This window comes from Malaclemys terrapin, chromosome 7 (genome assembly GCF_027887155.1).
Source record: "Malaclemys terrapin pileata isolate rMalTer1 chromosome 7, rMalTer1.hap1, whole genome shotgun sequence".
NCBI classification, from domain to species: Eukaryota; Metazoa; Chordata; order Testudines; family Emydidae; genus Malaclemys; species Malaclemys terrapin.
Window position 1 is genome coordinate 87,976,923 of NC_071511.1, and position 26,751 is coordinate 88,003,673.

The 26,751-nt window shown below is 43.2% G+C and overlaps 1 protein-coding gene across 1 annotated transcript in view; it reads right to left on the reverse strand.

Annotated features, from left to right (window-relative positions):
* MICU1 (mitochondrial calcium uptake 1) overlaps positions 1-24,162 on the reverse strand; it is a 221,834-nt gene extending 197,672 nt beyond the window's left edge. The window contains exon 1 of the mRNA XM_054033805.1: positions 23,998-24,162. Within this exon, the coding sequence (XP_053889780.1) occupies positions 23,998-24,134 (137 nt within the window). The 5' untranslated portion in view covers positions 24,135-24,162. The remainder of the gene's footprint in view (positions 1-23,997) is intronic.
* Positions 24,163-26,751: the final 2,589 nt, after the last annotated feature.

A 26,751-nucleotide genomic window follows, 5' to 3' on the forward strand; every position in this document is an offset into this window, starting at 1 on the left:
CTGCCCCTCTCACGCCTCCACCGCGTGGCTGCAAACCAGCGGTTACAGTTCAGTAAAGGAACGGGCAAGCAGTCCCAACACTAACATTCCCCTACCTAATTCAAAGCAGGTCACCATGAGCGACATCACCCTGATGAGGATCTCAGACAGTGAGAAAGAAAGAATGCTTCGGGAAAGCCTCCAAAGACCAGGGCTGTATGCTGCCCTGCTCTGCAGGGCAATGATTCCCGAGTACTTGCTTGTCTCGTGGCGCGGAAACGTTTCCTACTACGGAGGACCCAATAAGGCCGCTCTCCCCAGGAACCTGATGCAAAGGCTTTCCAATTACCTCCAGGAGAGCTTCCTCGAGATGTCCCAGGAGGATTTCTGCTCTATCCCCGGACATATAGACCGCATTTTACTGTAGCTGCACTGGCAGGGACTAAACAGTAGAGCGGCTTGGGCAGAACAATCATGCTAAACCGGACATTGTTAGATTTTTTTTCCAATAGTTGCACTGCCCAGGACTGAAACATTAAGCGCCTAGGGCAAACTAATCATGAGAAACCCATTTTTGTTATTCTTAATATTCCTGTTCTGTTAAAAATAAATGTTTAGATGTTTAAAACACTTACTGGCTGATCCTTCCCCAGATTCTGTGTCCGGGTTAACGGCTGTGGACGGTTGATAGGGGATCTCTGTAAGGGTGATGAAGAGATCCTGGCTGTCGGGGAAATCAGCGTTGTAAGCGCTGTCGACTGCCTCGTCCTCCTCATCTCCTTCCTCATCTTCCCCGTCCGCTAACATGTCCGAGGAACCGGCCGTGGACAATATCCCATCCTCAGAGTCCACGGTCAGTGGTGGGGTAGTGGTGGCGGCCGCACCTAGGATGGAATGCAGTGCCTCGTAGAAACAGGATGTCTGGGGATGGGATCCGGAGCGTCCATTTGCCTCTTTGGTCTTCTGGTAGCCTTGTCTCAGCTCCTTGATTTTCACGCAGCACTGTGTTGCATCCCGGCTCTATCCTCTCTCTGACATGTCTTTAGAGATCTTCTCGTAGATCTTTGCATTCCGTCTTTTGGATCGCAGCTCGGAAAGCACGGACTCATCGCCCCACACAGCGATCAGATCCAAGACTTCCCGATCAGTCCATGCTGGGGCCCTCTTTCTATTCTGAGATTGCATGGCCATCACTGCTGGAGAGCTCTGCATCGTTGCCAGTGCTGCTGAGCTCGCCACGATATCCAAACAGGAAATGAGATTCAAACTGCCCAGACAGGAAAAGGAATTCAAATATTCCCGGGGCTTTTCCTGTGTGGCTGGTCAGAGCATCCGAGCTCGGACTGCTGTCCAGAGCGTCAACAGAGTGGTGCACTGTGGGATAGCTCCCGGAGCTATTAGCGTCGATTTCCATCCACACCTAACCTAATTCGACATGGCCATGTCGAATTTAGCGCTACTCCCCTCGTCGGGGAGGAGTACAGAAGTCGAATTTAAGAGACCTCTATGTCGAACTAAATAGCTTCGCGGTGTGGACGGGTGCAGGGTTAATTCGATGTAACGGCGCTAACTTCAACATAAACGCCTAGTGTGGACCAGGCCTAAGAATATCAAGTGGATTGAGTGGAAGCTTGAAGGATTTCCTTTACCGCTTCACCAGAGATATTTTACCCTCTACTCTCTCTTCCCCCTCATTCAACCTTATTTCTGGCCTTTAATAGTTATAAGCTCCTTGTTACCCTTATTAAAAATTAAGGCAAACATTTTGTTGAGGTGTGGGCCATGCCTAGGTTATCTTTAATCTTCATCCCATCAGTTCTTAGCAGTCCCACTTCCTCTTTCCTTGTTTTCTTTGTGTTTATATGGCTAACGAACCTTTTACTATTGGTTTTCCATTTCCTTTGCAAGGCCCAAATCTGCTTGGCTTTTGGCAGCTGTTGCTTTTTTCCTACACTTTCTGACCTGCAAGAGGTAGCTTTCCTTGCTGATCCATCCCATCTTCCACTCCTTGTAGGCTTTCTGCTTTCTCTTAATAAACGGTTTGAGATGCTTGTTCATCCAGCTGGTCTGCAACCCTTCCTTACAAATATTTTCTCCTTGTTTGGGATGCAGACTTATGATACTTTAAGTCAAAGTTGCAAAAACTAATTCCAAGCCTCCTTCACATTCAGATCCTCAAGTTCTTCAGTCCAGTCCATTTCCCTAACTAATTCTCTTAATTTTCTAACATTGGTCCTTTTCAAATCAAGGACCCTAGTTGCAGACCTATTCTTATTTATCCTTCCATTTAGTTTAAACTGAATTAGCTCATGATAACTTGAACCAAGGTGTCCTCTACAACCAGTTGTTTTATGAGGTCCTTGCTGCTTACCAATACTAAATCTAAAATGGTACCATCTCTTGTTGGTTTGGTAACTATTTGGTGAAGAAATCTGTTGGCTATCACATCCAGGAATATCTGGGATGTACCATTATTAGTCGCACTTGTCCTTCAACGTGATTATTTACAGAATGCAATTCTGCAGATGACCTTTTCCATTTTAATACAGAGGGAAGTAGTGCTTAGCCATCAAGGAGAGCTCCTTGCCCACTTCTCAAATATTTAGGCTAAAACAAAACTTGTGCGCTAGTTATAGTGGTGAGAAAAAGCAGGACCTGCAAAGCGCAGCAACAAAAGAAATCAAATAAAAAATACTTTAAGACACATAGCTCAGTTGCTAGATGGAAACAAATGAATATAAAATAAAATCATAATATGCATTCTAGAGTCTAGACTTAGGTAACAAGATACTCTCACATCTTGCAGAGTATTGCTCATCCAAAATACTTGCAGCGCTTTACAGCAGGCTGGCCATAACCCTCTTTTCATGAGACAAACACATTGTTAATTTGTTTTCTCATTGAAGGACCCATTGTTTGTCTTTATTCATAAACAGGAGACCCCACCCCTCATTTGTTTATTCCTATAGATTTCCTTTTGTGCAGATTTCACAGTCTCTCAGTTCACACTTGGCTCAATATGCAAACAGGCATACCTTCTGAGGCAGACAATAAACAAATTGCCAGAAGGTGACTTCCCTCCTGCCTGAAAGGAACATTTCTGAAGTGTCACCCCCTAGTGACCTGCCTTAACCCTAAGACCTTAAGAACACAATATTTAGTATAGATACAGAGCTCCTTAAATATTAGCTGTACATATATTTCATAATGATTATGACAACCAGTAGGTTACTGGCTTTTGGTATGGCCATCACCTGCCACTCTTTGGTTAACTATTATGCAGATATCTAAACGAAGGGAGCCCTGTGAAACCCTATGCACACCATATATCCTCTGCTAGCTGGCATCAAGAGGTCCCAGGATCACAGACTCCGCCATGATCTAGCCAGGGCCCTTTTCCCTTTTAGGAGCATGGGAAGCATATCACCACAAAAATCATCATCACAACTCTCAGGTTTAGAACCCATGCTTTGAAGCAGTGTGTATGTGTATGCATATGATATTTTCTACATTACAGATAGTCTCATCAAACCCTGAAAACAAAAGTTAAATTTGTAAAATCTGCAAGTGTCTTCTGTTTTATAAGCCAGTGATTGGCTGTGTATTCAAGGGAAAAAAATAGGTCCCTTACCAAATTAAAAGTACACTCTGAACTCTCAGCATTTTGACATTCCAGCTACATATTATTTTATTAATCAAACTTTTTTATACAAGAACTATACTAAACATTAACCAAAAGCTCCCTATAGAATCAAGAAAACGGATAGGCCTAATTGCTTAGTGCATTGTGTTTTGCACTAAACATGAGAAATATTGGCCGAAGAGCTTACTTTGACTAGGAGTATTCTGAAGCCAAACATCAAGTGCTTTGTCTTTTGCAAAGGCAGCAGAATATACTGTACCATGCTTAGCACTCTCTAAACTGGGTCAGTCAAAGACTACGCCTGCCTCCCATGAGAGATTCAGATTTTGTAACATGCAAACCTTCATTTTTAAAAATTAGTCTCCGCAGCCTTAAAAGAATACGACAGAGGCCTGTTTTGGACAGTCAAACAACTGAGGTATGAAATGCCTCCATTCATCATATTAGTGTGTTAATTCTAAAGCCTGACAGCACACAGACAGATATTTAAATAACTTGAATGTGCAGTTGTATGCCTGATTTGAGTGCACCTCAAGGCTCCAAAAACAGAAGGGAAATAAAAATAAACACCCATATTTTTAAAAATCTCATTTTTAAGACACTCTTACAGGGAGGGAGCTGATATGCAACCTTTGAACTTTTAAGATTGGCAACCCTGCTACAGATTAACTGGTGGTCAGCCACTAATGGCTGAAATCCCCAGTCTAGATAAAATGTTAAGGAAAAAAGTATTGTGTGTCTACAGCTTCCCAAGAATTTGGAAAGTGTTAAAATGTTACAGGAATAACAGAAGCCAAGACCTTGCATGTAAGGCAATTAAGACAATCCTGAATGGATCTGGGACACGTACAATGGCCATTTCATATGAGATTCATCCACCTTAGAGGGTACATTTGGATAAATACCACGGCAGGTGAGGTCGTGGAAGGAAGATCAAAGTAACCTGGCAATTACAACTGAAAGACCTTACACACAGAAGCAACTCTAGCTATAAGCAGACTAAACAGCTGCCTAGAGCAGTAGATTTCTGTAGACTCACCCTGGATCCCTCCATGGGCAGCAGCAACAGATATGGGCTGACAGAGCTGCCCAGAGAGTGGGGGAAGGGGTCAATTGCCAGCTTGAGTTCCAAGGAACAGAAGCAGCTCCTGCCCTGGTCCCAACACCAGTAGTACAACCACATGGCACGCTCCTGGTGGCACCACAAGCACTGCTGGTGCTTTGGCCTCAAGTGCAGCAACCCACTCTGACACGCTATACTTCGGAGGAACACCCTACACCCCCATGTTCATCCTTATAAAATGATTGTGTGGTATCCAATGCAAAGTCTGTCATGTCAGGTGTCTTCGGAAGGCTCATGATCCACTGAGCACTGTTATAGTAATGTTATAGATTGGTATTTCATGTATATAGTTATGAGGCTGAAAATGTGTCCTCATGGCTTAAAACAAGCCCAGGCAAAAATTCTCCAAGAGCAGAAAGGCAGTTCACACCTCATCAGGGCATGTATGGGATAAACCCAGCCCAGCCTCACAGAGACAAAGGACACTGGCCTAGGCAGCAACAAAGGATCTGTTGGACTCTCAAGTGAGTCACCCCCCTTCCCTTGGTCAGTTAGGGACTACAATGAGGTAATGCTCACCTGACCCTGAAGACCGGGGAGGGGGTGGGGGTACAAAGCCAAGAGGGAAGAAAGAATATGATAAAAGAGAGAGACATTGGCCATGCTCTTCCTCTCTTCCACCTGCATCTACAGACACCACCAACCACCACCATCATCAAGCGACTGAAGCACTGATCAAAGGGGAGAGCCTGGCTGAAGGGCAAGCAGCCAGTCTGTGATGAGAAGCATCTAAGTTTGTAAGGTATCAGAGGGGTAGCCGTGTTAGTCTGGATCTGTAAAAAGCGACAAAGAGTCCTGTGGCACCTTATAGACTAACAGACATATTGGAGCATAAGCTTTCGTGGGTGAATACCCACTTCGTCAGACGCAAGTGGGTATTCACCCATGAAAGCTTATGCTCCAGTACGTCTGTTAGTCTATAAGGTGCCACAGGACTCTCTGTCGCTTCGTAAGTTTGTAAGGGCATTGAAAGGGTTAAGATCAGCTTAGAATGCATTTTGCTTTTATTTAATTTGACCAAATCTGATTTCTTGTGCTTTGACTTAAAATCGATCTTTGTAGTTAATAAACTTGTTTGTTTATTCTACCTGAAGCAGTGCGTTTGGTTTGAAGCGTGTCAGAAACTCCCCTTAAGATAACAAGCCTTGTACATATCAATTTCTTTGTTAAATTGACGAACTCATATAAGCTTGCAGCGTCCAGCGGGCATAACTGGACACTGCAAGACGGAGGTTCCTAGAGTTGTGTCTGGGACTGGAGATATTGGCTAGTGTCATTTGGTTGCACAATCCAAGGAGCAGCTTACATGCTAGAGTCTGTGCGTGAACAGCCCAGGAGTCGGGGTTCTCACAGCAGAGCAAGGTAAAGCTGGCTCCAGAGTCAGGGATTGGAGTGACCTGGCAGATCACCGGTCCAGATAACAGAGGGGAATGTCACACCCACCCAGCTCCATGTCAGTGCCCGGCTCCTGCAGGCCCTACTGCCCAGGCAGCCCTCAGCCCCTGTTCTGGTCTTGCACTGCAGCCACCACTTCAACTCCACCCTGTCTGGGCTCTGAAAGCACTGCCACTGCTCAGGCTAGAAGACAGACAGCGAGGAGCTCATCTGAAATGCTGTAGGGTGGAAGTTGCTAGGGGATAGAGTGGGCCACTCAGGGGTTTCAGAGTGGGAGAGTTACTGGAGACTGGGAATGCAGGGCACGAGATATGGAGCTCCCCACTCTGGCAAATGAGAAATGACAGGTTTCTTGCCAAAATGGACACAGAGAAGGAATACACATTTTAGAAATAATAATGCTCAGTCTAAAAGATACCATCAGAGATGCTTAGTTTTGCAGTTCTCAAACTGTGGACTTGTGTCTCCAGAGATAACATGCTTGTTAACAGCAAAAATGTTTTTAAATAAATATATAGAGGTGAGAAATAGCAGACATCAACCCTTGTGTACACAGACTCAATCCCTTACCTCTCTCTAAAAGTGCAAAGTTTCAAAAAGTTCAGTGAATAAAAGATTGTTGGGGGTAGGGTTACCATCCGTCCGTATTTCCCCGAACATGTCCGGCTTTTGCGTCTTTAAATAGCCGTCAGGGAGGAATTGGTAACAAGGTTAAAAGGTCAGGGATTTCCTGCCCCCCCCCCCCGTCCCTCCCTTCCATGCAGAGTGCGGCGCGGCTGATTGGGTGGCTGAGCCTGATTGCGCCACTCCCATTGGCCTCCAGCAGCCAGAGCCCCTCCCCTGCTCCCCCCGTGCTGCCTGCAGCCCAGTGTAACCAAACAAACAGCCCCACCGGCAGCGTGTGTTGCCTACACGTGGAGCCAGCATCTGACCAGCATGGGCATAGTAAGGGGAGTCCCAGGGGGCAGTCAGGGAACAGGGGGAGGGTTGGATGGGCCTGTCTGGGGGTGGAGGGGTGAATATGGGGTGGGGGGGTGGTGAGTTATATTATTTTGTGGTGCCCGAGCTCCAGCAATATCCAGGGCCAGGGGCTCTGCTCCCGCAATATTTGGAGCTGGGTCTCTCCCCCGGCCCTGCCTGGAGTGGGCCCCGGTCTCCACCTGCTACCCCCACTCCACGCATTTCCCCCCGCCGCGGGTCACCCCCGCCCCTGCCAGAAAGAAAGCAGCACACCTCTCTCCCCTGCCTCTTTCTGCTGCCCAAGTAGCACATTCCTACGCCCTCCCGGCAGCAACTGCTGTCTGCTGCCCCAGGGTCCTAGTGCCCCCCATCCACTAATGGCAAGGCAGGCTGCCCTTACCCTGCCCTTCCACCCTAGCCCTGAGCCTCTCCAACGCCCCAAACCCCTCATCCCCAGCCCACATCCCCCCGCACCCTAATCCTCTGCCCCAGCCCTGAACCCCCTCCTGCATCATGAACCCCTCATCCTCAGACCCACAGCCCTCACCCCTGCATCCCCTCCTATCCCCAAACTCCCTCCCCAACCCCCTCCCCCTTCCCACACACCCCCTCCTGCCCTCAAACTCCCTCCTAAAGCCTGCACCTCCTCCCTTTACACCGCCTCCCACCCCAAACTCCATCCCAGAGCCTGCACCCCTCACCCCCTGCCCTAGCCCGGAGCCTGCACCCAGCATCCAAACTCTATCCCAATGCCTGCCCCCTGCACCCCTCCTGCACTCTAAATCCCCAGCCCAGGACCTGCACCCCAGACCTCCTCCCCCCACCCAACCCCCCTCCCAGAGCCTTAGGCATGTGGGGGGGGGCAGGCTCTGGGCACCACCAAAATTTCTACAAACCTGCCACCCATAAGGGTCGGGGCAGACAGGGGACAGGTAGGGTCCTGGGGGGCAGTTAGGGAGGGGGGTTCTCAGGACGGGGACAGTCAGGGGACAAGAAGCGGGGGGGGTTGGGGATTCTGAGGGGGGCAGTCTGGGGGTGGGAAGTGGGAGGGAGTGGATGGAGGCAGGGGCGGGGCTCGGGTGGGGCTCCCCCCCACCCCCCAGTGTCCTCTTTTTTGATTGTGGAAATATGGTAACCCTAGTTGGGGGCAGAGCAGATCTGGACAAGGAGAAGTAGTCTGGAGATAAATGCGGGGGTGGGGGGGGGACAGGCAGTAGAAACAAAAATGAAACTGAGCAGCATATTCCAGAAGTCTTGAGGTCTTTCTGAGTGTAGCCTTCATTGATTTGAGATCTACCATACCATTCTCTCACTAGAAGGGAAAACCTATAATGGCAGCAGGCCGTAAAAGAGACCCAGTTTGGGAATAAGAACCATTCAAGAAATATGTTTGCTGCTGATGTTTTAAATAAAGTCACACCAGTGAACTGGTGGAAGTCACTTAAGCACTTGGATTCAGAGACTGTTGTTAAAAGTGAGATTATCACTGCTACACCGGCAGAAGAAGCTACTGCTGTTAGAATATTTTCTTCTTTTGGACTAATTCATTCCAAATTGAGAAATTGTTTGGGTCCTGAAAAAGCAGGAAAGCTTGTTTTTCTTTTCCAGATTATGAACAGGAAAATGAAGGTGAAGACGACTGAGTTAGCTGCAGAAGCCAATATTTTAAGTTTCTCATGTTGACCTGGCTGACATAGGCTATTTCATTTTTGTTTTTGTTTTTTAAATATTTCATTTAACTATTTTAGTTAAAAACTATTTTAACAAAAACAAACCTATTTTAAAAAACTGGAATGTTTAACTAAATTCAAAAGGTCATATGCTTGTTTTGCTAAAATATTAAATGTTTGCTGTTGAAAAAAAAATCCAGAATACATAACATCGTTTTAGTTAAATAAAACAATTTAAATGTCTGTCTGGTGATGTTCTCCTCCTAATACAGCATGGCAAGAAAATCCTCCAAATATTAATGATTAACCTGTTGAATTGGAGATAGTTCACCTCCCAATGACTTCATAAAATATCTGCTTCAATTACCTTTGATAAATGAAATAACCAAACAATCATTCATTTTCTGATATAGCTGTGAAACTAATCTGAAAAGTTTTCAAAATAAATCACTGTTTAAAAATGTATAGTGTGTACCTTCTAAAAATGAAACCTACATCGATCTCTGAGTTCCGAAGAATATGTATTAAGGTTATAACAACCAACAAGAATGCACTTTTACGTAGAAATCCATGATTAAATCGAGTCTTCCTGATTAGTGATTTAAATCAAACCTACCCTGCTTTTTTTAAAAACCACCATGAAGGCACACCTATCTAGATGATTTTCTGCATAGCATATCACTATATATATATATATTATGTTTACAGTTCGAGTTAATCCAATTTTCTCTACATATTTTTAATAGATCTTGTTTTGCTACAATCCCATAGACTTTAGGATGAGAATTTCAAACCAACCATCACAAAGAGGTTAAACAGTCTTCAGCATCTAAGAAGAGACAATGAGTGAAGACATCTGCAAACTACCTTGCTAAGATTCTCCAGTGAAAAGAGACAAAATACAATCTCTTTCATGAGGCATGTCACTATTAAAGCACAGTCCTAATGATGCATGAAAAATACCTAACATCTGAGGACAAGAAGAGAATAAAGGGATATATGGGACAGACCCTGTATCAGTTTCTAAATGAGTGATGCTGAACAGTAACTTACTAAGTGAAATCTTGTCTACACTAAAATATGTTAGCGTTACCCGCACCATTGCAACCTTCTAGCATGCTACCTGTAACACACCACCTATCCATAAACACAGAACACTTGTGCACCATTGAAATAATACTTATTCTGGGCAGCTGGGTTAAAACACTGGTGATGGTGAAACACGAATATAAACTACAAGCAGCATCACTGGTAGCAACAGTGGAAAATTTTAAGGAAAAAAAAAAAAATCTATGTTCTGATACCTGAGCTGCATCCAGGGGGAAAAGTATTTGACTTTATTACAATTACATTTTCCAGAGTAGCAGCCATGTTAGTCTGTATCCGCAAAAAGAACAGGAGTACTTGTGGCACCTTAGAGACTAACAAATTTATTATAGCATAAGCTTTCGTGGACTACAGCCCACTTCTTCAGATGCATATACCGATATATGCATCTGAAGAAGTGGGCTGTAGTCCACGAAAGCTTATGCTCTAATAAATTTGTTAGTCTCTAAGGTGCCACAAGTACTCCTGTTCTTTTTACAATTACATTGTAATGAACGCAACAGTATGTCTCAGCAAATTCATCCAAATACATTTAACGCAACTTCTACATATAAATTTAAGATTAAATTCTTAAAATAGCGATAATGATGCGTCTCTCTCATGTAAGAAATTATAGGCCCATATATGAACACCGTCTGAAATACTAACATCCTTAAATTTTCTTTGAAAGTAGGTTTTATTCTCTTTCCTTTCAGCAGAAAGAAGTCAATTGAAACAAGCAGTACTAATAAATCTGAAATGTAACCACACTCCCCCCGTCCCCCACCCAAAAAAAACCAGAAAAAAGACTGATTTGGAACTAAGTTCATATTAAAGGGATATTGTGAAGCAGATACAAACTTAAATTTAAGGTCTAGGGGATTATCTTCAAAAATCTAAGATCAACTGAAATATTTCCATGATGTTTTCTTTCCTATTCAAAAATATTTTGTTGGATTTAAAAAAAAAAAAAAAAAAAAGTTGTCCTTACATGCAAGCCAGCCACTGCAGGATTGTGCTAGTGCATGACATGCAAGTAAGTGAAACTCACTTAGCGAGTGAAATTCAGAGGGAACAAGTCAGCATTAATGGTATAATTAGTCAGATTTTTTTCTTGGACGTTTCTAATTTCCTAATCTGCTAGGATATTTGTTATAAGAGGTAAAGAAAATTTAGTCTTTAAAAAAATTAGTTTTAAACCTGACAGTGTCCCTTTAAACTACCATAATTTGAGGAATACTAGTTAGGTGCCCTACTGTGGAAAAGTTTGCTGACATGTCTTTCTAAACCAGTGGATTCTATGAACCTGGATATCAGAAAGGCAAAATGGGAACCCTCCAGGAAGAAATTCTCCTAAGAGTTTAATATGATGTTTAGAGAACTCCAGAGACTCAGTCAGTCAAGAAATGATTAATGAGGTAAGTGAATCATATCATTCATTTTCCTTCAGAGCATGAAATTAAAATTTCTTGTTGAGAGAAAGGGAGGAGAGTAATGAATAGCACACAGACTTTTGCAGACAAACTGATGATTCAGAAAGAAAGCAGTTTTAAACCATAAATAAGGGGTGGGGGGGAGAGGTTGCATCAGGAGGCTGCTGCAAAATACTTTTTAATATGTACTAAGATAGGACACCAGAATACTCAACAATTTAAGGGGATGTTTTGAACCATGAGACTGATATCAAATGAAAATATAGCAAAGTTATTTGGACAGAAAGAAACTGGACAAATACATAAAAAAGTATATAATAGGAAAATTAAGACTAAAGGAGAACGAGAGAGGCAATAAACAGGGTCTGACACATACAAGTAGTGCTGTGGTTTGGAATTCCTGGCAAACACGTTCCTGACCCCATATTTGCAATATAAGATATTGGTAGATGTTGGTTTCTCAGTTACAGCATATTATAGGCTTTGCAATACTGATCAAGATCCATTGCCACATAGTGATCCACCTGCTAAAACCTGCTGAATTAGGATCAGAGCACATGGGATGACTGAAGAAAAGAACCTCTCCTTGGTTAGGTTTTACCAGTCCTGGTTATGAGCTCAGATAACTGAATTGGTACAGCATCTGACTTTTAATCTAAGATTTCATGGTTCAAGACCCTTTTTATGCAGTATTATTTAAGGAAAGATGGTCCAATGGCACTAGCATGGGACTCAGGAGATGTGGGTTCGATTTCCTGCTCTACCAGACTCCCTTGTGTGACCTTGAGCAAGTCACTTAGTTGCTCACCAGGGAGTTGTGAAAATTCAGACTAAAGATTGTGATCTCAGATACTCTGGCGATGAGGGCAATATAAGCACAAAAGGTAGGTTAGTCTAATCATATGCATATTGTCAGTCTCTCCTGTGTAATATGGTCATGCAGCCAAGTCACTTTCTGAATAATGACAGAATTTTTTAATTGTTCTATTGTAGGGCTCAAGAATCAAAACTTCCATGTGAAAAAAAATTAAGTCCCTATTCCTTATCACTGCTGATTAAACAGAATCAAGATAAAAGTACAAATCATCAGGTATGCCCAAACTCTACTTGGTGTATTTGAGAAGGGGTAAGAATAATTAACTTTACAATCTCTAGTCCCCCACCCCCATCTTGAGGAAGCCCATGTCTGGATTGGTTCTCTCTCAGCACAAGTTAGAACCCTGGGACATTTCACCAATCCCAGATGACCAGAGCAGAAGTGTGTTCCAGCAAAACCCCAACATACTCATTACACAGTGGGGTGAGGAGAAGCAGTAACAAGTGGCCTAGAGAACAGATGTTCTTCTAACACAAGGGGAATCCTCAGCAGCTCCATTAGGGTAATACCATCCCGCAACACAAAAAGGAATGAGCAGAAGACAAACGTGCTTACATATGTTGGAGGTTTTTTTAGTTGGAGTAGCAAAAGCAGGGGCAGCTAGCTGCAGTGGTGGGCAGGGGAATGAAGAATTCCACAATGTAGTTACTGTGCAGCAGCACGGAAATTAGAAAATAGAGCTGAAGGGGAGGATGGGGGCGGGGGGAAGAGAAGAGGAGTGAGAGTTTCCTTCTTGACAGGAACTTAGGAGGGAAGACTATGACAGCAGCAGGAGATAGCAACGGTAGAGACCCGAGGAATGAAAGAGACAATGAAGATGACTGGGTATAAAAGCTGTGGCATGTACATTATTCTGGAGAGGTACCTAAAAAGTGATTCATTTGTATTAAGTGCCATCTGATAGATCTGATGCAAGAGAAGATTTGAGGTTTGGAGTTGCAGTTAGAAACTATAGCTGAGTTTTGAAGGGGATTTGAGTGGATAGAGGAAAGGAAAGGAGGAGCCTGAAGGGAAGCCTCAAGACTTGCAGATGCATGCTGGACCAGAGAACTGTGAGGGTAAACTGCTGGATTAAGAAAGTGAACAGTGGAAGCATGCGACTATGAGAACAAAGGCAGAGGAACAGACCAACTAGTGAAGAAGAAAGAGCTGAGGAACAGGTTTGCTGATTTGGAAAAAGACGGGGGAGAGGCAGGCAGTAACAGAAGATGGGAGAGAAGGAAGAATAAAAGAGCACTAGTCCTACAAGAAGAGGGGAAGAGACAATGGAGATAGCCAGAGGATGACTCGCTGAAGATTGCAAGTGAGAACAGAAGACAATATGACTTGCAGCCAGAAAGAAGAGGGAAGGCCAAAGAATTGCACCAACACTGGAAGAAGCAGATCTACATGACTGGGACCTCCCTACTAAGAACAGACAGGCCTGTCACCAGAGCTTATCTGGAGAACAGAAGAATGTACTGTTTGCCAAGAGCAAAGATACAGTATGCAGACCTGAAGCTGAAGGGGATCCTAATGGAAGCTGGAAAGAATCCACAGACTGCTTCCCACATGAAGGACAATGATATTGCTAGATTCTTATGGGATGTATCACCAAGGAAGACTATGCCAGGCTGAGGAAGATGCTTAAAGAAATGGAGGTACAGGTGATCTTCACTGGGATTCTACCTCTCCCCGAGGAGAAAAGTGAAGACGAGGCAAGAATATGTTGATCAACAGCTGGCTCAGGCAATGGTGCTATAGGGAGCAGTTTTGTGGTATTCCACGACTGGCAGGCATTCACAGAGGACTGTTCTTATGTGATGGATGCCACCTGAATAGGGAGGGAAGCAGTCTTCTGGGATGGAGGTTGGCACAACTAATTAACATCTTTAAACTAGGAATTTGGTGGAGACAGTTGGGAGATGCTCATATAATCACCACGCCTAATTCTACTGTGGAGCAAGAAGAAAATCAAGTGGGAGGATCCAGCAATGGAGAAAGGAACAACAGAGGGTAGGAGAATGGTCAAGAGGAAAGATAGTGCCAATACTACTGACAGTAACAGTCAGGTAGGCGATACAAGCAATAAAATGACTGCACCTAATTGGACAAGGAATCTGGCTGAGATCAAAACAGAAACAGCTAAGACATTTGTACACAAATTCAGGGGGCCCTGGTAACAAAATACAAGAGAAAACCAGATATTTTAGGGATAACAAAAACAGGGGGATAGTAGTCTGGAATACAAGTGTTGAAAGATAAATGCTGTTCAGGAAAGACAGAAATAAAAGGCAAAGGTGATGGAGCAGCACTGTATATTAACGATGAAGCAGACTGTCAAGAAATTAGAAGTGATGGAATGGATAAAACAATCTGTTTGGGTCAAAAATCGCGTTGGGGAAGAAAACTAACAGATGCTCTACCTCAGTGTTTCCCAAACTTGGGACACCGCTTGTGTAGGGAAAGCCCCTGGCGGGCCAGGCCGGTTTATTTACCTGCCGTGTCCGCAGGTCCAGCCGATCGCGGCTCCCACTGGCCGCGGTTCACTGCTCCAGGCCAATGGGAGCTGCTGGAGCATAAGGTTTCTTCAGAAGTGGGGGGTTTTACCCACAAAAGCTTATGCCCAAATAAATCTGTTAGTCTTTAAGGTGCCACCGGACTCCTCATTGTTTTTATGGATACAGACTAACACGGCTACCCCCTGATACTTGGAACTTGTACATGGTTTCTCTTTTGCTGCGTAGGTGTATTTTTTAACATCTTAGTTTCTTAGTACTGGAAAGTAACCATTCCGAAGGCTGCCACATATAATTTAGAGAAGAAAACTCAAGTCTGTTCAAGTAACATCTACACACAGAATTATAAAAATAAACGAAGATAGCTGAAGCTCACATCTATGTTGAAGATTAGAAGAAAGGCTCACCCAGACCATAAGTGAAAAATATCACCCACACAGCTGTTCCGTTTGCAAAACCAATTTCCTTTTGTAGTGGATTATTTTAACATATTTATTAATTTTCCAAAAGATATATCCATTATAAGTATGAACTGTTAACACAATACACAATATAATAAACACTAAAATCTTGTATTGCATGTTTACATCAAATTATGTCTTAATTTCTTGAATTAGGGCTTGAATTTTTGGTATTAATTTAGAATCTGGTTTAGACTGAGTTTGAAAAGAGAAGAATTAATTTTCAGTCACTGAGTTTTATTTCAGTTTTTTTCCCTTTAAAGCATGGCAGTTGTACACAATGAAGGTTTAATCCAGGAAAGTTGGATTCTGTTTGTCACAGCCCAAGCTGTTTTAATGTGTTATTATGGAAAAGATCTTTAGTGAGAAGACAGCCTTAACTGGCCAGATGTTATATAATTTTTTGTAATCCTCTGTAAAGCCAAAAACTGCTGCATGAAAGGTGTCTTTGAAACTGAGTTTTTGCATTTTAGTCCAGATTTCACCCTGCTACATTAGCATATACTCTAAGGCAAAAGTTTTCAACAGAAGACACAGAAAATATCATACAGTGGCAGTCTACCAGAGTCTGTTTATTTTATATATGGCTGTTCTACTTTCTGGATTATGCTGATGCACTAGACAGTGCAGTCAAGTTGCAAGAAAGTACAGAATTATTTTTAACTTTTGAGTGACTATAGGGAAAAAAATTAAAAACTGAGAGACGAACAACACTAGATTGGGTAAGACAGTTCTGGAACTTCTTTCCACTTAATCCTGTCAAGGCAGGTTAATGCTCACATGAAATATCCACCTAATATTCTTGTCCTGGATCTCTCACAAACTGCCAATTAAGCAAAATCATTGTTGGAACAGGAGCGGGGAAGGTGTTGTGAGCCTGACAACCCAGAAAAGAGTATGAACCCAGATGTACATTCTCTCTAACCTAAGGCAGAATTTACACCCAGGTTTCCGGAGGAAAAAGCTCAACAAAGTCTACCTTGTTAGTTTTTGCACCACTCATCAGTAAACCTGATAAGACTGTCTTTTTCTGGGCAGAACAGTTTTATGCATTCTGTTTTGTCAATGCCTAAATAGTGTTTTAATTTTGTAACCACGCTACTAGGCAGTCTGCCTCCCCAAAGGAGCCTGCACTGTAGTATCCACACTCATGTGGTAAAACTGGACCGAAAAAAACAGGAATAGCAGAGTCATTGACACAAACTCTTGTTGTCTGAAGCATCTCTGCCACTGCCCACTAACATTAAGACCTGGTCTGCACTTCAAAGATTTGGTGGTATAGCTATATTTATTAGGAGTATGCGATGTGGGGGAAGGAGGGTTTTTTTGCCAGCATTGAAACAGTTATACAAGCAAAAAGGGCAGTATAGCTTATTTTGCTTAAGGAACTGGTATAAGTTATACCAGCCAAAGAGTGCTGTTACTGGTACAACCTGCATCTCCACTAGTTAGGCCATGTCTACACTAGAGAGTTTACAGCGGCACAGCTGAATCAGTGCAGCAGCGCCAGTGAAAGATCTCTCGTGTAGCTGCCCTATGCCAATAGGAGAGAGCTCTCCTATCAACATAATTAAACCATCCCGAATGAGCAGCAGGAAACACTCTCCCTTTGACAGAGTGCTGTCCACACCGGCTTTTCTGTCGCCATAACCTATGTCACACTCAGTGGTGTATATTTTTCTCATGCCCCTGAGCGACATAAGTTATACTGACCAAAGTGCTAGTGTAGACATAGCCTAGGAGGGAGTGGCAGTATATCTATGCTGGCATAGCTACCCTGGCAAATCCTTTCTAGTGTAAACAGGCCTATGGTATTTCTGTGGTTTTGAGTTAACGTCACAGGATCCCTTTATTAAAAAGCTACACTGACCCTGATCCAAGACTGAAAGCACTTATTTCTCCATTCCAAGATTTATACAGCATTTTCATACCAAGTGTGTGATTCAGAAAGTCTAAGGCCAGAAGGGACAACTGTGATTATTTAGTCTGACCTCCTGTATAACATAGGCATCAGAACTTCTCCCAAATAATTCCTAGAGCAGATCCTCTAGAAAAACATCCAATCTTGTTTAATAATTATCAGTGATGGAGAACGCACCACAACTCTTGATAAATTATTCCAATCATTAGTTACCCTGATTGTCAAAAATCTAGGCCTTATTTCCTGTCAGAATTTGTCTAGCTTCAACTAACAGCCATTGGATCATGTTACAACTTTCTCTGCTAGATTGAAAAGCTCATTATTGAATATTTGTTCCCCATGTAGATACTTACAGACTGTGATCAAGTTACTCCTTAACCTTCTCTTTAAGCTAAAGAGATTGAACTCCTTGCATCTATTGCTATAAGGCAGGTTTTCCAGTCCTTAAATCATTCTCATGGCTCTTTGAACTTTTTCCAATTTATCAACATCCCCTTCTTGAATTGTGGGCACCAGAACAAGATAGTATTCAAGCAGCTGTTGCACCAATGACAAACTATAAAATAACCTCTCTACTCCTACCTCAAGATTCCCTTGGTTATGCATCCTAGGATTGCATTAGCTCTTTGATCACAGCATCACAGTGGGAGTTCACATTGAGTTGAATATCCACCCCAAATCTTTTTCAGAATCACTGCATCCCAAAATAGAGTCCCCAATCCTGTAAGTATGACCTACATTCTTTGTTCTTAGATGTATACATTTACATTTAGCCATATTAAAAACGCGTATTATTTGCTTGTCCCCAGTTTATCAAAAGAACCAGTTCACTCTGAATCAGTGATCTGTCCTCTATTATTCGCCACTTCCCCCATTTTTGGGTCACCTGCAAACGTCATCAGTGATGATTTTGTGTTTTCTTCCAGATCGTTGATTTAAAAAAACAAACAAACAAACACACAACATTAAAAAACATAGGGCCAAGAACCAATCCCTGTGGGATGCCACTGGAAACATACTCAGTTGATGACGACTCCCTGTTTACAATTATATTTTGAGACCTACCAGTTAGCTAGATTTTGATCCATTTAATGTGTGCCATCTTAATTTTATATCATTCTAATTTTTTAATCAAAATGTCATATGGTACAATGTCAAACAATGTACAGAACAGAAAACCCATGATCAAATTAGTCAAACCTACCACCCAATGAATGAGTTTTATGAAATAATAAACTGCTTTATTAAAACACAGAATTAGCATGTCCGGTCATAAGCTGTGAGAGGAAAAACAAAATTATTTTTCACTTGCTAGAGTCAGATTTTGCTTTTATTGATTCTAATTAAGGCTACGATTTGGTCACAGAGGTTGCGGAAGTCATGGAATCCGTGACTTCTGCAGACCTCCGTGACTTCAGCCTGCAGCGGCAGGGAGCTGCAGGCTATCCCGACCTCCCACGGTGGCCAGGAGGTTCGGGGTCCCCCTGCCGCCTGGAAGTGGAGGGAGTCTCCCACAGCACCCCAGCCACCATGGGCAGCAGGGGTGGGGATAATGCCCCAACAGCTCCCCAGCCGCTGCGGGTGGTGGGGGCAATGCTGCCACCTGCAGGTGGGGGGAAATACCCAGGCAGCTCCCCAACCGCCACAGGCAAGGGTCCTTCCCAGCTCCCAGCCACGGGCCGCAGCTCCCAGCCACAGCAGGGCAGGGTTCTCGACCTTCCTCCCTGCCCCTTTTTGTCATGGCCATTTTTAGTAAAAGTCAGGGACAGGTCATGGCTTCCGTGAATTTTTGTTAATTGCCTGTGACCAGTCCCTGACTTTTAGTAAAAGCGTCCATGACAAAATCATAGCCTTAATTCTAATGACTATTTATGACTGCAAATTAAATGACTGCATACTTCCAAGTCTCTCTGCAAGGATTTGATTGTTAACAATGTCATCTTTATTTTACTTCCTCCTTTTCAAAAGGCAAGTCTAAATGCACCCTGGGTGTGTGACACCTCAAGACCAAACCACAGTCACAATAATCTTTAAAAAAACCTATACACTACACTGTATAATGGCAGTTTCAACATTTTGAGGGGGAAAAGAAAGCTTGTGTCAGTGACCATCTCATCTTGACAGCATAGCTATAGGTTGCTGTAGAACAACTGGTTTGTGAATGTGTAGTAAGATCTAATAAAGCAGCACAAAAAAACTCAACCACTTTTCAATATTAAAATATCATTTATACTGCAAAAACTCCTAAAGAGGACATATTGTGTAGGAAAATCAGATAGTCAATGACATCCATTAGATTTTTCTTTTCCAAGGCTTTCAAGTTTGGTTCTACTTTGAACCATGACTATATAAAAGAAACTTCTTACTCATCAGATCTGCTTCCTGTGAATATTCAACACCATATATGCCTACTTTACAGACCAGTTTTATTTTACTGCCACTATCCCAGCAAGAGCCAACACAGCTATGAGACTGAGCTGCATTCTATTCCTTCTTGTGCATCAACCAAAGTATTTACCAAGTATTAATTGCAGAGCACACTTATGATGAACAACCTCAATAAAAACAAACTATGGGGTTACACAACTGTGACACCATAATATAGCCCAAACTTTTTTTAACAGCTGATAACATGCAAGAAGGAAATAACCACTTTCAGATCTTAGGCTGAGTTTATAGGGTTGGCAGTTTCTCAAAGCTTTTTTACTTGTACATGGCGTACATCTAATGTGGAAGCTTTGAGGATAGATAAAGATTATCATCAAACATTTTAAATCAATTTTTAAATGTAATAATATTTTAAACAATCCTTTAAGTTGCCAAAATAAATGTTTGCTTGTGTCTTAAGTTTCCTAGTTGTTAGCAGAATTTCAGATTTTACATAGATTCTTTTCTATGAATCGTCACACTTAAAATGCCCACCTATGCTGAAAATGGCACATTCAGAGTCTGATTAACATCTTTACTGAGAAAATACAAACTCAAACACAAAATTGATAAGCAAGTAGCCTGGTCTTTATCGCAACCAACACTGCCTTCTAATATATGGAATATCCACAAGTCAAGAAAGCTCAAAGACTCCAACCAGGCTATACTCCATCAGGGTTTGCAGTTTGAAATCAATGGGACTTCTGCTCTTAAGACACTAGAGTGCTGAGAAAGTCCCAATCTTAAGCGTTTAATTTTAGGTCCCTGTTTTTGAAGATTTTGGCCTGTGTGTACAAAAAAAGTTCACAACAATTTTGTTGCGAGTCTAACTAACTTGTTATTATTAACACAAAGGCAATTTCATTTTCAAGTATTAAACATTTTATGCCACTACGAAAAGTCTGAAATAAAAATACAATTATTGCCCCTGTTGCTGCAAACACTTATTCACAAGCATGAGTAATCCCACTGAAATCAATGGGACTAGTCACACAAATAAAGTGTTTGCAGAATCAGAAACTTAATTTTCAATATTTTGTTTTGCACCTATAGCAGTTCTGTAAAATTAAAATAAGATACCTTATATCTTAAATAAGTGGTCGGTCATAAAAACGGGAAGCATTATAAATTTTAAACTAAAGGTGCAATTGCAAAAAAAATTCAACTTACGTGTGTTACGTTTTTTTTTTTAAATCAACATATTTAAATCATGATTTAATCATTGATTTAAAGCACTCTACTCTGACTGAGACACAATAGAGATGTAAACCCACGTCATTTTTACAAAGTCACTTTTTAGTTTTAAATGTGTATATTTAGTTTGTATTCTGGAGAGAGTATTTCAGTTGGCGTCAGTCTTAATGTTAGTTACAACTCCATATCAACCTCATACCGTAAATAAATCAATGGCATTATCCACTTTAACAAGCCAGGTTTCCAAGCAGCAGGAAAGTAGAAATCTACTTTTATTCCTAGGTAAAGCAAAAAGTACTCAAAATGAAGCCAGCACAGTATCATCTCATCTTGATTAAGATAGGACAGAAGTGTTACAGAAGTTCCCATTCTGTGCGGAGGGACACCCCCAAAATGATTATGTAATACAGCTGTATTTAGTGGTGGCATTGGGGGTTGTAATCTCTTTGGAACAGGACTGTGTGTATATAGCACCTGGAACAATACAATACAATTCTGATTAAAACAGTGCCCAGAGTCCTCATTATATTAATGTTGACAAACTACCCTAATATAAAAGGCAAAATGTATATATCCCTAAATAATTTGAAAGAAAAATGAATGAAACAAAAAAGTTACTGAATACAAGGTTTAGCAACTTTCTTAAAAGGGAATTACTACTACCTTGGCAGTACTGGGGACTAAAGGCCTATCCATTAAAATTAGTGCAGCATTGACAAAAACAAGCTAATTTCTTTTTCCAACCTATGTGCCCTTGTTACAGAATGACCATCTCCAGGCTCTGTCATTCGTCCTTTCTGATAAAGGATGTTAGTTATGATGCTGAACTTCCATCACCAGTTCATCTTACATAGACAACTGAGTAATCAAATGATGATAACTTCTGATCACTTGCAATCTTGACTTAATATGAACTGATTAACCTGCTTCCCGTACAGTAATTTTTGCAGATTATATTCTTATTGTAATGCTAGGTTTGGCTAGTCACGAGTCATAACACTGTCCAATGGTGAAGACTTTCAGGAAGTAGGGTTGGGTTTTTTTCCTTCTACTCCAGAGCTATGGCATGAACCCTTCATGAAATCCCACAATGTCTCCAAAACGTCAACATCCTTTTTCACAGACTTTTTTCCTTCTTTATCAATAGTTACTTCTCTGCTCCTTTGAAACTCAGCTTATTGAACTGGATAATGCCATTGATCTATTTACACAAGGGCTCTCAACCTTTCCAGACTACTATACCCCTTTCAGGAGTCTGATTTGTCTTGTATACCCCCAAGTTACACCTAACTTAAAAACTACTTGCTTACAAAATCAGACATAAAAATACAGAAGTGTCACAGCACACTATTAATGAAAAATTGCTTACTTTCTCATTTTTACCATATAGTTATAAAATAAATCGATTGGAATATAAATATTGTACTTGTGTTCCGGGGTACAGTATATAGAGCAGTATAAACAAGTCATTATCTGTATGAAATTTTAGTTTGCACTGACCTTGCTAGTGTTTTTTATGTAGCTTGTTGTAAATCTAGGCAAATATCAAGGTGAGTTAATGCACTCCCTGGAAGGCCTCTGCATACCCCCAGGGGTACACATACCCAAGTTGAGAGCCACTGATTTATAGTATAAGGCTCATATGGAGTTGTAACTAACATTAAGGCTGAAGCCCACTCAAATACTCTTTCCAGAATACAAACAAAATATACTCAATATTTAAAACTGTAAAATTAGTGGCCTCATGGGACAAATAGGATTGTTATTCTATTGGTCAGTGGTCCCCAAACCGTGAGGCACAGAGGAACATTTGAGGGAGGAGGAAAGGGAGCACCACCCAGCCCCACTCTGCTCCCAGTGTCACTCCGGCTCAGGCCTCTACCCCCGGCTCCTGACAGCTCCCATGGGAGTTTGGGGGTGAACAGATTCCATTACGAGTAAGGGGGGTACAACAAAAAAAAGTTTGAGGACCACTGCTATAGACAGTGTTGCTTGAAAGAGCTATATACTATATTTGAAGATGGAAAATAAAGGGATGTTTGTTCTAAAACAAGATGGTTTATTTTTAAGATTGCCTCAGTGGAATAATCTTGGACTTCACTCATACTAGGTCTGCAACATGGGTCACTTTTCTGAATGCTGTTGAGTTACCTATTCAAGAGGCACAACATGAGGAAAAGATTTCTTACAGGATAATTAAAGTCACATATCCTCTAAAAACAAAAAGACCAGATTGAAAATATTAGAAAAATTTAGGGGATATATTCTACATAAATAACTCAAAATATACAATTTAATTAAGCAGTGCTTGGAAAATCCACTCACCTACTTAACACTTCCTGCTTGCAAAGGGTATCTGTCAACTATGGGAATCATGCATTTCTATAGAATTTAAGCTTTTATTTTTTAAAAGAGCTTCTAGAACTTATAGTTGTAAAAAAATTATCTTCCACCTATATGGTCCTCATCCCCTTCTGAAGGTGAGTGTAGGCAGTGCTGCCTTAAACAACTCAGTGACTCAGCTGATGATGATCAGAGGTTTCCCCAAGAAGCAGAGTGAAGCTGTCTTGTTAGTTTCCCTTGCGGCTCACAGGGTTCTTTAAGAGGGGCATGAAACTGACCAGTCTCGGGTTACTTTTGCTACTTGGAAGGGCTAAGCAGCAGGCACTGGAGTTGAGGGAGAGATCACCCAAAGTCCCGACACTGGGACAGGCAAAAGGGACCGTGCTCCTTTCTCTTCCAACCCGCAGCTGGGATGTGGGGTGAAGGGGGTATGGCCAAGTTTATCCCTAAGTAGGAGAAACCCCTCTATCCTCCCAAGTCCCAGCGGCTGGGCTGGGCTGTTGTCCCCCACCCCAGCGGCTGTACCCCGCCTCTGAAACTGGGCTGTGGGCAGTGGAGCCGTCACTATGAGGCACAGACCCCTCATTTAACCCTCTATCATTCACTCGTAGGGTCATGGCTGGCCTCTGATAAGTCAGGACCCCCAGCACTCCTCTGAGGGCAGCCCCCAGCCGCTGACCCCAGCGCGTAGAGGGAGCAGAGCCGCCTCCCCCAACCCATTGCTGACACCGAACTTGCACCGCAAACGCTGCGGCAAACCGAGCTCGCAGACTGGGATGGGGGGGCGGAGCAGCAGAGGGTAACGAGCCACCCGGCCCGCCACACCGCGGAGGGTCACGGTTCCCCGCAGAGACCCCCGTGCCCTCGCCCTTACGCAGAATGCGCAGCAGGGACTCACTGGCACCTACGTGCATTCGGCTCTGGGAATAAGGCCCCTGCCTAAGGAGGTTGCAGCGCGCGCTGGGTGCGGGGACCGGCCGCTCTTACCTGCTGTGCCGCGCTCCGCAGCGACGGCGCCACAGTCCCCTGCCCCAGCAACCAGCTCCACCGGCCCTACTACAGAGAAAACTGGAGCGGCGTACAGAAAGGCCCCGCCCCCGCCGCTCTTCCGGAGGCAGAGGCATGCTGGGATGGTGGCGGACCGAGCCGGGACGGGACGGTCCCTCGCTGTGATGTAGGGCTGTGGCGTTCTGCCATTGCCTGCGCCTTGATCTCCGGCTCTCTGTGACGGCATTGTCAGGCAAAACCCACGCGTGATGACGTCTCCATGTGATGTCATAGCGTGTGCATTCTGGGACGCCCAGCCTGCCGGACGTGAACATCTTTACCAATGTGCATCTTAGGCGCTGGCGTGACCTGAGCTCCCGGACGTTTCCTTTGGCTTCCCTGCCTGCCTGGCCCTCTCCTGGAGGTGGATGCGTTTAACTGGCCTGGGGCTGTGTAGTGATGATAATACTTTGCAGTTCTACAGCACCCTCCAAAGAGGGATCCCGAAGCCCCATAAAGATATTGCTTAACTTAGGAGACAGTCACCTTGAAATCTAATCAACTTCAAAAAAATTAGTAAAACATAGTTTCAGGTACTAAATCAGTCCCCAAACTTCCATGCTAGTTTCTGTGCCTTTGCAATCACCTTTGTATATGTTTTTTTTTTTTAAATCTATCCTCTGTTATTGTGTGAGAGATGCACAAATGGACCAGGAGAAACTAACGCTCCAGTCTGCACTACGTCTGTATGTGTGGACCCCTGAGCCCATGCAGAGCTCATTGCAAGATCAGGCTCTAACTGACAATATACAAAGTGTGTCAGAGCTTTGCAAGGTTTGAATTTCTAATAATTACTGTGTTTCTTCTTCCCATTTTGCAAGTCAAGGATTTCTTTAAAAAGCCATTTTAGGCCACAAGTAGTTCAGGTTAGCACAAATCAATTGCAAACACTGAATATGACTATGCACAAAGTGCTGTCAAAATGTACAGTGAAGAAACTGGAAGAAATAGGGGAAAATATGGGAGGGCAGGATGCCAACTGTCCTTAAAGATGCAAGTATGAGGCTTCTGCTTGAGCAACAATCTCTTGACAAGAACTACCTTGTTTCAAAACTCCCTTTCTCTATCTATTGCAGAGTTTTGTATTAGCTCCTATCACCAGAGGTAGTTTCTGAGTACCTTGTTATGAAAAGCATTGTTCAGAAGGTTACAAGAAGCAAGACAATGCTAGCAAAATCTGAAATCTGGACCTCAGTAATTTTGATTTCAGGCCTGGAAAAGATACAGGAATCATAGCGTAGTTTCACTGGTTAAACATCTCCTTCTTACAATGGATGAAGATCATGTGCCTGTGCCATTCTTTTAGCTCTATCATCAGCTTCATGTACCATTAACCATAAGGTATCATTCACACACCTGTAGTCCCAGGTAGATTAAGTCACACTTGAGTGGCTCTGTTCCTTCTTTTTTGGAAGATTCAGGAGGTATTTAGGGGTGATAATTTATCTGCTTTGAGAGCTCACGCATGCAGGTTACCATAGTGTTCTGTCTTGTCAGCCCTCTTGTTCCAGGTATGTGAGGCCATTAAGAGAGTTAGGCTACAATCCTGAAACTGCAGCCACATGGCTGGACCCACTGCACCTGTATGGAGCCACACTGGAGGATTTAACTCTCCTAACAGTCTAGCATACATGTTGAACAAGAGGGATAACAAAACAGAACACTAGTAATATCATTAGCTTAGACCAGGGATCAGCAATCTTTGGCACATGGCCCAGAAGGGAAATCTGCTGGCGGGCCGGGACAGTTTCTTTACCTGCAGCGTCCGCAGGTTCGGCCGATCGCAGCTCCCACTGGCCGCGGTTTGCCGTTCCAGGCCAAGGGGGGCTGTGGGAAGTGGCAGCCAGCACATCCCTTGGCCCATGCCGCTTTCTGCACCCCCATTGGCCTGGAACAGCGAACCGTGGCCAGTGGGAGCTGCGATCGGCTGAACCTGTGGACGCTGCAGGTAAACAAACCGGCCTGGCCCGCCAGAGGATTTCCCTGATGGGCCGCGTGCCAAAGGTTGCCGATCCCTGGCTTAGACCAAGGTAAAGATACCACTCCTTTCAGGGAAAGGAATAGAGTGGTAGCAAATGACAGCAGGGTGGAGCCAGGGCCAACATTACAGAGGAGCAAGCATGGCAATTGCCCAGGGCCCCACGCCACAGGAGGCCCAGTGTGGTGGGGCTCAGGCTGCAGCCCTGTGCTGTGGCATTCGGGCTTCAGCTTCAGAAATGTTGCAGAAATCCAATGTGTGAGCAGGTAAGGGATGCGGGGTAGGAGCCCACTCCTTAGTTTCTACCCTAGGCCTCAGCGAGTCTAACGCCATCCCTGGGTGGAGCCATACCATTTAGAGTTGAAGGGAAAAAGCTGCCTTGGTCTGATTTCTAGCTCCTCAATCACCAGCATTTATTCTTCTCTCCCACACTCGTTCTTTTATTTCAAGACTGCAGCCACTGGGCAGTTTGCCAGTGACATCCAGGAACACAGCACTATCACTGTTTTTTATATATATAAAATAATTTTTTTCACAAAGTACAATGATTCCTTTATCGTCTAGGCAATTACATACCTTCCCTTTGCATATATTGTAAAGTGTTCCATCAGCAATTGCCAGTACATCACCAGCACAGTTTTAAGGAAAGAAAAGACTTTTACAACCAACCTTCTGATGTGAATGGTGTTTTATAATTCCTGAAACACAGACTCTTC